Source organism: Echinococcus granulosus (genome assembly GCF_000524195.1).
Source record: "Echinococcus granulosus chromosome Unknown EG_S00020, whole genome shotgun sequence".
Lineage (NCBI taxonomy): Eukaryota > Metazoa > Platyhelminthes > Cestoda > Cyclophyllidea > Taeniidae > Echinococcus > Echinococcus granulosus.
Window position 1 is genome coordinate 416,934 of NW_020170400.1, and position 13,336 is coordinate 430,269.

The 13,336-nt window shown below is 41.4% G+C and overlaps 3 protein-coding genes across 3 annotated transcripts in view; 1 reads left to right on the forward strand and 2 right to left on the reverse strand. All coding sequences in view use genetic code 11, as the record gives it.

The window, feature by feature from the left end:
* EGR_03699 (hypothetical protein) overlaps window positions 1–4,006 on the reverse strand; it is a gene marked incomplete at both ends in the record, with an annotated part of 10,453 nt that extends 6,447 nt beyond the window's left edge. The window contains 3 exons of the mRNA XM_024492948.1: window positions 2,286–2,353; window positions 3,359–3,583; window positions 3,925–4,006. Coding sequence (XP_024352605.1) covers window positions 2,286–2,353; window positions 3,359–3,583; window positions 3,925–4,006 — 375 coding nt within the window. The remainder of the gene's footprint in view (window positions 1–2,285; window positions 2,354–3,358; window positions 3,584–3,924) is intronic.
* Window positions 4,007–7,613: 3,607 nt separating this feature from the next.
* EGR_03700 (Ribosome production factor) lies at window positions 7,614–8,941 on the forward strand (the record flags this gene model as incomplete). The annotated part of the gene is made up of 7 exons (XM_024492949.1): window positions 7,614–7,645; window positions 7,682–7,814; window positions 7,844–7,921; window positions 7,959–8,114; window positions 8,150–8,249; window positions 8,289–8,575; window positions 8,645–8,941. The coding sequence occupies 7 exons, from the start codon at window positions 7,614–7,616 to the stop codon at window positions 8,939–8,941; spliced, it is 1,083 nt and encodes a 360-aa protein (XP_024352606.1).
* A 2,611-nt stretch (window positions 8,942–11,552) lies between these two features.
* EGR_03701 (60S ribosomal protein L18a) lies at window positions 11,553–12,528 on the reverse strand (the record flags this gene model as incomplete). Its single annotated transcript, XM_024492950.1, has 3 exons — window positions 11,553–11,885; window positions 12,292–12,471; window positions 12,511–12,528. 3 exons carry the CDS (start codon window positions 12,526–12,528, stop codon window positions 11,553–11,555), a joined length of 531 nt encoding a protein of 176 aa, XP_024352607.1.
* Window positions 12,529–13,336: the final 808 nt, after the last annotated feature.

Consider the following 13,336-nt stretch of genomic DNA (forward strand, 5'->3'; position numbering starts at 1 on the left):
TCTCCTTCTCGTTTTCCGATTAATTGAATGTCAGGTATGTAGTAGACGTGTTTTATTTCCAATGTTTACTCAAATACCAAAGCTGACTTTCTCTTTTTTAAATCTCTGGTTTAAATTTTAACTTTGTCCCTTATATTTACCACTTTTTCTGTAAACAAATGCTGCAGAGCATTGAAAGTGTTATAATCATATTTTTAATAACCACTTCATTATATTTATCTAAAACAGTTACTTAATCATCTACTTTTTATCATTCCGAATCGCCTTTAAGGTCGTAAGAAGTAGCTGTGGTGAGACATAAAATACATTTCTATCAGATACAAGGGCCGAGCCTTCTGGGATCGCCCAGGGGTCGTGCCACCAAATGGAAGTACAACCTGCGGAGATTTAAGTGCTTGCGTTGCCAAAGGCCGAGTTCAACAAACTATCAAACTATTAAAGTTCTTTCATGCTGGCTTCCATTTATTAATTATGACTATTCGCTTTTCGTTTCGCAAGTGTTTTTTAAAGCCAGATACTCTATTATATTTGGGGATTGCGGAAATGGTCAATGTTGATCAAAAATTTTGCTTCCTTTTAAGCACAAAATGGCTCCCACTTCGTATGCCAGTAAAGTTGAATTGATAGGTCTTACTTTTGCAGGTGTTGAGGGACTTGTTTCTTTTTAAACATGGGACGTAATGACTTCCTTAATGACTTTTTCGAGAGCCTCACCTTGTTTCACCTGGTTATCAATTGGTTCACCTCGCCAGGAGCTGCAACACATGGATGTTTGAACGTGCCCTTTATGTGGCAAGTGGCCAGATCATACTAACCTCGAGGCCAAGCTAACCCCATCGGCCTTACATGGTGGAGGGAAACACCGAAATCCTACAAAAAAATCACCCATGCTACACAATATAGGATGCCTTGCTCTAGTCAACCTTTACGATTCAAGGGAATCAAAGAAAGTGGTGCAGAGAGGTTCTCTTTTAAGCCGTCTCCTTCTATACAAGGTTGGAATGGTCTGAGCGGTAGGATAACATTTTCGCTAGCGACTGCAAAACAAGTCATTTGTGAGTTACCTAAAGATGTTCTCTTTTTCGAGAAAGCTACCATGGTTTACACAAGCTTCTGCGTGAAGCCTAACAAAATGCGTTTGAGTATTTAGCGTCCAAAATCCTTTTAATGCATGCACGAAATGGGTGTGGCTTAGCAGCCTACTAGTCCAGCCCGCTGCAATGCTTATAAAGCGTCAAAACCTCCTCTACTACACTTCTGCTCCTTTTGCTGTCCTATAAAATGCGGGGAAAAATCAAAAGGTTTGAAAGTATTTTATGCTGGAGCAAGCAAACGGATCGACTTCACCTTCAGGCGACAGCTGAAATCCTCGATTTAGTTTTAAATTTTTACACTGTCAATGAGAATTATCAACGCAGTGGATAAATTTATCAAATAAGATTCCAATGCGCCGAAATAACCCGTTTTATTGTCAAAAATCCACCCGAATATTTACAATTTAGAAATATGATTAGCCATTATGGTTGGATTCTAGCAATCCCTACGGGGCTATTGTAAAGAATATTAAAATTGATGAAAAAATTGCTAGTATAATAAATAAGTTGAAGTATAATAAATAAGTTAGGGGTGTGGTAAAATTTGATTGAGGAAGCATGTGACTTCAATAAAATATCGAAGTTCTAACTAACTGCTTCCTCATTGGTTAATGGGACTTTTTGAAGCGATGCGATTGGTTCATTCACATAGCGGTCCCAATTTTATCATGATGAAATTTTGAGTTATTTTAGCAATTAAAGAGAAAAAATCACGAGTTATTTTTTAGGCATTCAGTGAGACGAAGAGTTATTGCTGTTTATACAAGGAGTGACATTTCGCTAATCAAAAATAGATTTGAATGTAACGGCGTAAGGTCAAACGTCGTTCACATGGGTAACTTTGTGGGAGTTTTGTTAATAAAAATGAAAAAAAGTGGGTAAATTGCGTATTTAATCAACTATTTACGAATTAAATTTTAAGACCTATTAATTCCTACGCACAGAACTAAACGTGACACGCAATATTCTTGGTATTTGTTTTTATCAAGGTTAACCGAATTAGAAAAGGGGAAGGACTCCTTCAAATTAATAGAAATTATTTTAAAATGGCGTCATTGATTCATAATGGGTTAGTCTGCTTGTTTCCGCGGTTGGTAGCTACGGTGCCTCCTCCTCTTCCCATAGGCCACGCGGGAGACTCCACTGGGCAAAATCACAATTGAAGCGGTCGTAAATTTATCCGAAATTTACCAATATAAAAGAACCAGATGCTGTAGGGAGGGCTGGAAAGCAATAATACCAGAAGGAAACATCAGCCACTCATAAAAATAAATATCAAGCTATCAAGATACAATTTATTTCCCCTGATTTTTGGAGTCATTTGTACTGACTCCCCTATTCCATCTTTTACACCTCGTAAGCCTGTTAGTAGAAACTCAAACGTAGTAACTCTTGTAAAAGTGGGCCTTTTTCGACTGAAAAATATCACACATTATTCACCTTTAGGTTAAGGCAAAAAAGTGCGTTAGTTTCTTTTTAATTGCTACCTGATAATAAGAAGTGTAGGGAATGGGAAAAAGGGCCTCTATTTATGTTTATGCAAGGGGTGATCGAGATGAGATGAATCATCAGATTGCCTTTTAATGTTATCACGTGAGCCTTCCTGATTCTGAAATTGCCAGCACTCTCTCAGGTTGAATAGCTGTAACACACAATCTTCTGCCATGTGGTTCCGATCAAGCCTTCTTGCAGAGTCAGAGAGGTGACTAAGAGGACGCACTAGTGGCAACGAGGTGGGATATACTTTGCAATTCACGCGCCGTGTAAAGAATGCTGCTGCGATCGTTGATCCTTTTATGGGGGAAAAAAGGCTTATTCTGTGGTTGGACGGATTCATGATTAAAGGCCTCACCGAAAAAAGTGCCTTGTGTGTTACCAATAAATTGGAGGCATTCGTAAAATATCTTAAGATCTGATAATTGTTTTCAGTAAGAAAGAGGCTGATAATAATCCATTAAGGCGGTCATGTAAAAGGGGCGTTAGAGGAAATGGAGAAAAGGCAAAGAGTATTTCAGAGCGCACATTGTGTCCACTGTGGAGACAGTAAAAGTCTTCGCTTTTGTATTGCCGCAGCAACAGGTTATGCATCGGTGAGGTTGGTAAATATCGGCTGGTCCACAGGTCATGACCTGAAGATGGCCGCTACTGGGAATGCCACTGATAAGTGTCCGGACATCTTCACATCACTGTCTTCATGGAATTAAGGAATACATCTCTGGTTCCATGATAGTTCGTTCATTATCACACGCGGGCTTTTAACTCACTGTTCACGACGTGCCCATTGGCACTGCACTTACTACTTTGCATGGTAAGTAGAATTATAGTCCCAAATTGACTTGAAAGTCCATTGAGTTGTTTAAATAAATAAAAAATCTGCCAGATAAATGGTATTTCACGCCATATTATGCACAATTCACTCTTCAATAAGTGGTCAAACACCGTCTGGTTGACACTCAAGCAAGAGAACAGGGTAGAAAATTCTAGACCAACTTTCAATGCAATGTTATAGCAAAAAAGACATCTGACTTATGGCTTCAGAATCTAAAATTAGTAGTGAGAGCCACTTGTTTTGGTGACTTCCACGCCGACTTGTGCAATTGATGTTGGTGTGGACAATTTGGCCGTTCTCTAAAAATTCCACTCCAATTCATCTGGTCGATGGTCTCATCATCATCACTGAACTATCTTTCTCTTTCTGATGTAACACCTTTGAGTAATTTTGTCTGCTGGTGTGGGAAATAGTGAGGTGGCTCCTGATGGTAGCTTCTGCTCAAATGTAAATGGTCAAAAAAGTGGGGAAATCACAAGCGGGCAATGGTAACCTCCTTACAATGAGTTTTTTTCAGTTTTGCCTCATTAATTGTCTTGTGAGACAATCGAGTCGGTGGGACTTTTGATGTGAGAAAGTACATCCCCCTCACTTATTGGTCACGTTAGCTACCCTCCTCGAAAGTCACAGCGTAATGCGCGTGGTTACGTAGGCTAGATGCAGAGAAATTGAGTTGCGACGGTTGTGTTTTTTTACAGGAAGCACCGGAAAAGTAGGCGTTCACCTTCATCCTTGCCCGCTTAACTTTTTGATGTAAACGTAGAAAATGGCTGCGCTTTTCTAAGTTTCTAGCCTTTCATTTAGATTGCCTCCTTAATCGGCCCTGGAAATAAGAGTGAGGAGCTCGTTTTAAAACTACCTAATTTTTTTGTTGCTGCGGCTGATCTGGATTAAATTATGAGAACGTGAAAATGAAGGAATGGTAGTTGCCACGACTACTGAGTGAGTAAGCCATGGCATTGAGAATTTATTGTTGAGATGATGAAGGAATGATCAATTGTTGCCCAGACTCTGTCACATAGCGCAGTCCTAATTTGCCATTTTAATCAAATATGAGAATGTTTGCTACCCCTAAAATAGGTTCCCACTTGGATGTTCTGGGTGTGCGCTTCTGTTAATTCACTTTGGATTGGCAAACATCGTGTGAGGATACGCTTAATATGAGCCTTTTTATCTCAAAGTACGGTGCCTCGAGGGTGATTTTCACCAGCGGTACACCAAAATTTCGTCGGACTGCGAAGCTAAGACCTCTCTTCGCCTAAAATTTCCGACTTTTTGATTTTCCTAGTCTGCGTTAAAAAACTGAAAGACAGAGGCCAACATGTTCAAAGTATACTAGTTTTGAATAACTTACACATATGATTTACCAACTTCTGTTGTAAAGTTTTGAGGTGAGTTACCCACAGACAATTCTCCCCACTAAATTTGAATACTCTTGATGCGTGTCAATTTTATACCTCCTTGCTTTTCATCAACACAACAGTCATAATGCGGTCGTTTGAGGTTGCCACCATGCCCAGAAACAGAAGGCAGAACTGTTCCTCGTCTTGGAGGCTTCACATGATGCAAAATCTGATGGTCAAGCTTCTGCCATTTAATACCCGACCCTCTGCCTCTTCCGGTGTATAGCTGATATGAGTAAAAGCAACTCCGAAGTTCTTTTGACGCTGATGGCAATTCCATCTAATTTTTTGCTGCATTTATACTGCTGTGTAAATACTTATTTCTTAACATATATTCATCTTAAATACTTTCGATTTGTTTAAATCCCCATGTCGCGTTTATAACGGCGACACTTTATGTCGACGAAGCAGCCACGCCCGTTCCTACTTGCACTGGGTTACTCAGAGTCGTGTCTCATGAATGACGGAAATACGACTTTACTGTTTGCCGACTAACGAAACAGTAAAATAAACGAAGCTGTACTTTCCTCACCCTAAATACCGAAGCATATTTTAAACTACATTTTAAGAGAGATGGCAGAAGGACTTATCAAGCTTTTCGGCACTTTTAAGCGAAGGTCGTAAACGTTTTGGAGCCTGGACTCTTCCACGGCTTCGTAACAGGCTAGAGTGATCTGGAAGAACAAATATTGCTGAAGCACAGAAGAGCTAGAATGTTACTGGCATGGCCTGACGAATATGCCAAAGAGTGGAAGTACAAACCCCTGAGGTTAAAGTGCTTGCGTAGTTAAATACACAGGTAAAAAAAGCCAACATAAGTGTTACTAGAACAGCAAAAGTTCTTGCCGATCGTCGTGGACGCATAAAGTAGGTCAAACTTGGATCAGAACTTTGCAGTTGACACGAACTTTTATGAATAACTTATGTCTAAAGTGTGTTGTGGCTCATTTAAATTTAATTTACTATTAGCTTGCTTCAAAGTAAATCAAAAGCTCTAATTTCCTAATATTACACTAAAATGCGATCATCCGAGAGATCCAACCCAATTTCCGCAGCCGTGAGAAATTGGCTTAAATTTCAGGCATAGGCATGAAAAAAAAAGGCGCTTGATAAAAAAAACAGAACCAAACTTACTGATGTTTTCTTTCGATGGAATTTTAAGAATCAGGAATTGTGAATTTGTAAACATTTAGCTTCAATGTTTTGTGATTTTCAAGCGCTCAAAGCCTTAAAGAGTGTTGAATTCAGTGTACATTTTGCAATAGTAGTGGCATGTGTTAGCCTCCAGAAAAACTATGCACCAGTTTTAATTAAACAATCGGTGTGGCCGCTCCGATTGATGATTGTTATTTACCGGTTTCTCAGCCGAACCGTTTAGCTGCGTGTTGAGCTATGCGGGTCGTGTTTCTGCCTTGCAGTATACGCCCTTGCTAACGACGGTAGCCGTTCGACTCCTCTGTACGTTTAAACTAAATTCGCATTCACAGTACTTGGGTTTGCTTTGACCTCAGCACACTGCGACTATGAGGCGATTGGTTTAGTGAATTCCAGTCATTAAATACAACCGTATAGTTTGTTTTTATATTCAAACAGTTCTTTAGTACTCGGCATTGAGGAAACACATATTGTCTAAGCGATTTGAAGAACTACAGGCGACAAAAGCACAGGTAAAACTTTTGACAGTGCAAACTTTTCCCAGCGATTGTAGTAATACTTTGTGGGAATTTTACTATGATAAGCCAAATGTCTATTCTCTTGTGTTGTTTTAATCCGTAACTTGTTTGATGTTTTGAGTCTCGTCCTACTATATATGTGGGAATTACGCGGGCTCATCAACGTTACAGAGGTGAACGGTCCACCCCTCTGACCATGACGATATTGGTTGCAAACATCTCTCTTTGCTTTTGTGATTTTCTAGGATTCCCGTGTAGGTCTGATCAACATCCGCTCTTGGGAAATCCTCAACTTCGAGTCTTGAAAACAATGCTCGCTGGAGCAAGATTGTGTTTCAACGAATTTCTACTGCGTCCTCTCAACGAGAGTGATTATACCATAGACTGAGAGAATAATATCTAGTTTATTGTCAAAATTTTAGGCAAGTTAGTTTTTGCTAGCTTGTTGGCTATGCTCATGGCCTTCCAGGTTTTCTGCACGTTAGTAATATGTAATACTCATGTTACTTGAATGTTCCTTTTGGAGAGGAGGCAGGCATACGGATCGAACCTCATGACTGAGAAGTCAAGGCTCTGCAACCCGGAGAGCTGCTACGTGTCCACGCCCTCCTAAACTCTGTACTGACTATCCCCACTTACTTATCCTACTAAACATATCTAAGTCAAATTAACCTGGGTGCTGTAAGAGTACGAGGGCCGGGGGAGAGACGAACTACGAGCCTCGTCCTACAAGTTGGTGGCGGCTTAGGTAAGTCCGACAAAATTTTGGAGGATAGAAGGATGTTTAAAGCAAAATTTAATGCATTTCTGTATGATTTTAAAACATGTGCGTCTAAGATGGGTGTTATTGGAGCAAAAAAGTGTCCAAATTTACTGCATCAGTAGCAATATTAAAAATTGCAATTTTCTAAGATCGAAAACTTAGGCCAAACTAATGTTAGAATTATTTTTAAAATATACATATAGATAGTATTTTGGCCCAAAATTAACCAGACTTGCTTATAAATGTGATTTATAACTCCACTATTTTCAATAATGAGGATACCACGACTTGACCTTGAAGTTTGGAGCGTGGGTACGTACTTTGGGAAGCTATTCATGCTCTACTTTGGTCATGGCGGCTAATACGTTGGAGCATCAAATTAAGTATGACTTTCCACACGTCTTAATGTTCTCGCCTAGTGTACCAAAAACACATCGTGGGCGTAAATTCCTCTCCAAACGAGAGCCTAAAATTTATGAAAACGATAAACAGACATTGATTATTAGAGGCGCTCATACGGGCGAAATCGTGAATAGCTTCTTGACAGATCTTGTAAGTCGAGTTTTTATTCATTGCTTCAGTACTTGCTCAAGAAACCACTTGTTAATAAGCTGAAGTGGAAGAATCAAGTCCTACCCTTTGAAGACTCCTCATTTATTGTACGTGGTTGTGGTTTTATGACTTATTCAATACCAGGAACGCATGTGTAACAAGTACGATTGTTCTCTTTTTGTAATGGGAATGCATTCCAAGAAGAGACCAAATAATATTGTCATCGGTCGGTTACATGATCATGAGATTCTCGATATGCATGAATTGGGAATAGAAAACTACGTATCAATGCGTTCACTCGTGCGTTTGGAATTGCCATTTTACGCCATGTTTAGGATGCAAAACTCTCTCTTGGTGCGAAACCTGTTCTGATATTCTCCGGTGAAGCTTTTGATGAAGATGAAGAATTGCGGCTCCTAAAATCTATGCTCATTGGTAACGCCGAATGTTTTGCAATTACTTTTCCTTCCTTAGATCTCTTCAGAGGTCCAAAAGTGTCTTGCGTAAACTCCTCAGGCCTAGAACACGTTATCCACTTTATAATGCCCTCATCCGAAAAGCTTATCATGCGCGTACAGACAATCAAATTGGAAGAGCTCAAAAGGCCATCCAAAGACGGGGGTAACTATATGGAGAATTCACAGCAAGTAGCAACCACAGAAGCTCTGAAAACTCCCTGGGGATCTTATGTCCAGTTGGAACTGTGTAATTCTGCTCCTGAAGTTGACTTTGTTCTTCGACGTCGTCAAGTGCCGTCAGAGGTCTGTATCTTCATCATCGGCTCCTTCATTGGCCTTATCCGCTGATGGATCTCTTTGCCTTTTCTGTAGGACAAATGGAAGCGCTCGTTACGAGTGCCATCCCAATTGCGTCCAAAAAGGGATAAGCCCACCAAGAACCGCAGTGTTGACGTTTTCGGCAGTAAGGTGGCCCAAATTCATCTGCAGAGGGAGCATAATTTGGACAAACTGCGTCCAGGTTCGTCCATGCGAACTGCACTGACAGGTCGTGTGAAACGCGGGTTTGAGCGGCAACTGGAGACCAATAAGACAAAAGGCGGGAAGCGGAAAGCGGTGGATGGAAATATTACTAGTGACACGAATGCGAAACGACAAAAAGTGAAATGATGAATGAGAGTATACTTTATGGACTGTACTCTGTATAAAATGCAAAACATGTCCAAGCTTATATGCCGACGGTCTTTTCTTCGGGACCATAGGAGGATGCTTCTATTTGAGGCTGAAAATGCTAGGTCGAAAGAGGACCTTAGGAGACGATCTTCGAGCGCTCTTGTCAAATATGGCCTTGTTCCCAGTTGCCACGGCTGGTTTTCATTGGAGCGCCTGGTGGGTTCGTTGTGTACCAGTGGTCAGGTCCTCCGGGCAATAGCCTGCTACGGTTTGGGTTGGTCTTTCGGTTTTTGTCGGGCTCAAGACACTCAAGGATGGAATTACGTCAAAGGGACAGTATCAATAGATATGATTGCCTCTACAGTTTGATCATAATGGGTATTGTCAGCTTGGCCTTTTCTTCTGACCTTATAAGTCAGTGGGGGGATCAATTCATTGGGATCGCTTGGTGAGGATTGGGAACTCGGTTGCTGTTCACTTCTGTTAACTTAAAAATGTTTCTAGAATGCTACTAGATATTTCAGTAGCTCTGTAAGATGCTCTGATGACGCGTCGAACTCTCATTATTCGTAGTGTGGAATTACTGCAATATTTTGCCAAGTATAAAAGTCCAGAAGGGCGATATTAGTGTCAGAAGTGCCAGGAGGTCTTACAAATACGGGTGACAGGAATAAAGCTTCGTGCTACCCGTGCAGAGGTCAAATCGCAGGTGCCTTGAAAGGATTCTCCAATCAATGCTGAGGCTGCAAAGTCTCTAGCAACCAATTTTCTTAATCTGTTACATTGGGCTACGGCAGAGCATGGTACATGCTGAGAGAAGACTCCAGATTCGAACGACCACTTCAGGTGCGTTTGCATCAGTGATTATCGCATCGTCCAATCTCCAAGTTGGTGTCTCATCAACATTAACCCCCCACACAATTTGTTGACATCACCTGAATAAAATTTTCCGACTGACGGTGAAAAATGTTAAATTGCAGTGGAGGCAGCAGGATTACACGTCGCGAAGAAAACTACGAATGTTACTGCAGTACCACACAAGTGTAAGGTATTTTTGTGCATTATGAAAACTTTTATGCATTAGAAACGAACACTAGGAATGCATGAAAAGCCTCAGACAAGATCTGCTAGGCTATTTATTTCAATATTTACGTGAAAAAAAGGGGCAGCCAATCTTGGGGACTTTGCATACTGTAAGATGAAAAAATTAGTGAAATGGGAAGTTTTTATCAACCATCAAATACACATTTAATAGGAGGTTATCCCTTATAACGATTCTATGGAAGTGAGACTTATCTGTGCACACGGTTACCTAGTGATCAGTCAGACGATTTGCCGTCCAGTGGGCTGCTACTTCAGATTCTGAGGAATCTTGCTACCCAAGGGAGGATACATAAGATGATTTGCATATGGGTGAAAAATCGCTGAGAGTGATTCTAGAGTAGTTCACATTCATGTTGGTACTAGAGGTTGTAATAGTTGTGGCTATCAACGAGACCTCGGTGGTACAGACACGCTGCTCCACGATATTGCAAACTTACCACTCCAAGGCGTTAAAGGCTGCAGAGTCAGGAATAAAATTTTCCTGGCGATTGTAGTAGTCCATGACCACTTTGTTTTGAGGGTGGACAATAACCTCCTCCGTTGGGATATAGACCATCACACTGACTCCAAACTCCCAGTGGAAAGCGACCCAACTACGATTAACTCCCCGCCAACTATTTGATGAATCGCGACTGTCTATCAGTTACACAAAAAAGACTATTTCTCAACCGCAAACGTCAGTAACCGCGCACTATGTAAGGGAAGAATGAGCACCCAAGACCTTTGTGATGAAGAGTAAGACCTCTGTGCGAGCTTCAAGGCTTTGATTTTGGAGTTTGATTGGGAGGTAGATCAAACAAATTGACAAACCATCATCATGCGCCAAACGACCAACGAGGTTACTTGGAGCGATTTAAGACATCGCCGAATTCCGAATTAGTGCCTAAAAAACCACTTACCGAATAGTACAAAAGAAAACACCAGGACTAAGAATTTAAAGTTCCCATTTACCAGGATCGCGGTACAGATCGGAGCTCAGAAGCTGAGGAACGTGAAATCAAGAAACCCCCTTGAATGAGTCGAAGAGCCAGGTCGCAAGACAGCAACAAGGATAACCATTAAGCACGGTTGAACAGAGTATGGCACTGCCAAATCAATAGTACACGCTGCCATCGCGACTTCATTGACTACCCCAAATAAACCACCTGGAATTACGGAATAGCAGACATGTATTCAGAGCACTGCCCTGGTTGCCTTGGGCAACTGAGCGCATCGCCCGGGTGACACAAAGGATGCCGGACACCACTCACACCTCCCACTGCTCCCTCTCGCAGATTGAATGAAAACTAAGAAATCGAATTCGTCGGCTTCACCAGCTGATCGGACAAGGGAAAGGGCAATTTTCACAACGCGAAAGCTTTCACTGTGGTTAACTGGGAATGGCGTGGACAAATGCCGTGCGTTCAGTTTGTTGCCAGTGAAGAACAGGAAAAAACGACAGCAGCAGACAGGAATGAAGTTTACAAGACTGTCATCCCAAGACCAATCTTATATTCACAAACATTTAGAAAGTGGTGAGGGGCCGCGCTGTGGTGAAACGGGGAGCATGGAGACGACGATTGACACGATGAGGAAGTGGAAACTTGAGGTTCTTATCGTGGAACTGAGTGATGTGCGGGCGACGACATTTGTTGTCGGGAATGGCCTCGACTTTGATTACCTGGATAGAAGTCGCTCGGGCACGATGACGAGCTCCCATTTCACGATAGAGCTGTGTGACTGCACCTTCCTCGGTCAAATCGCGATACTCTTTGTACATATTGTGAGTACCAGATCGCGAATCATAGCGGATCCAGATGCCGTAGTTCTTAACAGTGAGAGGTTTTCTAGGGTAGAGCTGAAAGGCGCAAAGATAAATAAGCCTCGGTCTAAGCGTATCAGGTGGGATAACGTGCGAACAGAGTAGGTGTTGCGCAAGGCTCTATAACACATACGCACTAAATTTCCGCACCGATTTTAGCTGAGTTTAATGCCAGCCGGTAAGCGGTGCGACTTGATTGCATAAATGTTCACGATAAGCAGAAAAACTGCCAATCGAGAAGTCGATTTCTGCATGAACCTATCCGAAGTGAACCACTACGGTCAGTGACCATGCAGTAATACTGCAAAAAGTGTCACAAGACCTACATTAGATTAGACTAAAGTAGACTGCATCCATTTTTGCGTGGCACTTAGCTCCTGTTGAACAACACAAGCAGAAAACACGCAGTGCTGGAAATCACAAAAAGGGAATACGTTCTTACCCTTTTGCAGGAGACAATTTCCCCATTACCCTTTTTCATCTTTTTCAGCTGACGGATAAAGTACCAGAACCGCGACTTGGCAGTTACGGAATCTGGAGCGAAAATGCGCATACGATAGGGAACGGGCTTAGGCTCCTTATCAGTTGGTAATTTTCGACCGATAACTACAAATAGCTTTAGCTATAAACGTAAGCAACGCATTTAAATATCACAACAAACCTTCCCACTAGCACGCATTCTCACGAGGCACCAAAAGCGCTCCACACATCAAATTTTGAGGTACTCAAACAAACAAAGCTGCCTAAAAAATCAATCGGATCGTTTTGCAAAATCTATAAAGAATAAATGCACAACGAGTTTATGATTTAGTTTTTAGGCTTCTATTTTGCGTGCTAGGGCCTACACAACAGATGATGAAAGTGGGAATTACTAACTAGACGAAAATATATAGTGGTACGATTACTCTGGTGTACTTTTTAAATTATGAATAAGTTAATTTTTTTCGTATTATTTTGTAGCAGGTCGTATTTGGAAATGGTCAATGTATACATGTGTTTTAAAGTTCAGGCCTAGCGTAAATAAATTAGCAAAATATATTTTTCTTTGTGATTTATGTGTTCATTGACCGTGAATCAGCCGAAATGGCTTTGTTACAGAATTTTCTTGTTGTACATGCTTAAGGTTGTCAGTAAACTGAACTCTAGATACCTTTACCGCTTCGCTACTAGCTGGCTAGTACCCAGATATATATGTGAAGCGAGACTATCGGTCTCCTCTCCCCTATTCCTAACATTCGTAGACAAGCCCGGTAGATTCGCTTTGGACATCTTTGTTAAAGGTGACAAGATCGGGAGGGAAAATACAATGTTCAAGATGGAGGGGAGCTGTAGTCACGAGGTGCGGGGGAGGACAACCCGACCACGAGATTCCAATTTTCTGCTTGCACCCTCCCTGAAAGGTACATTAAAACACTGTAAGTGCCACACATATATAAGCAACTCTTAGGTGAGAACAACGTGGCAATAATTAACAGACATAGAGCCAT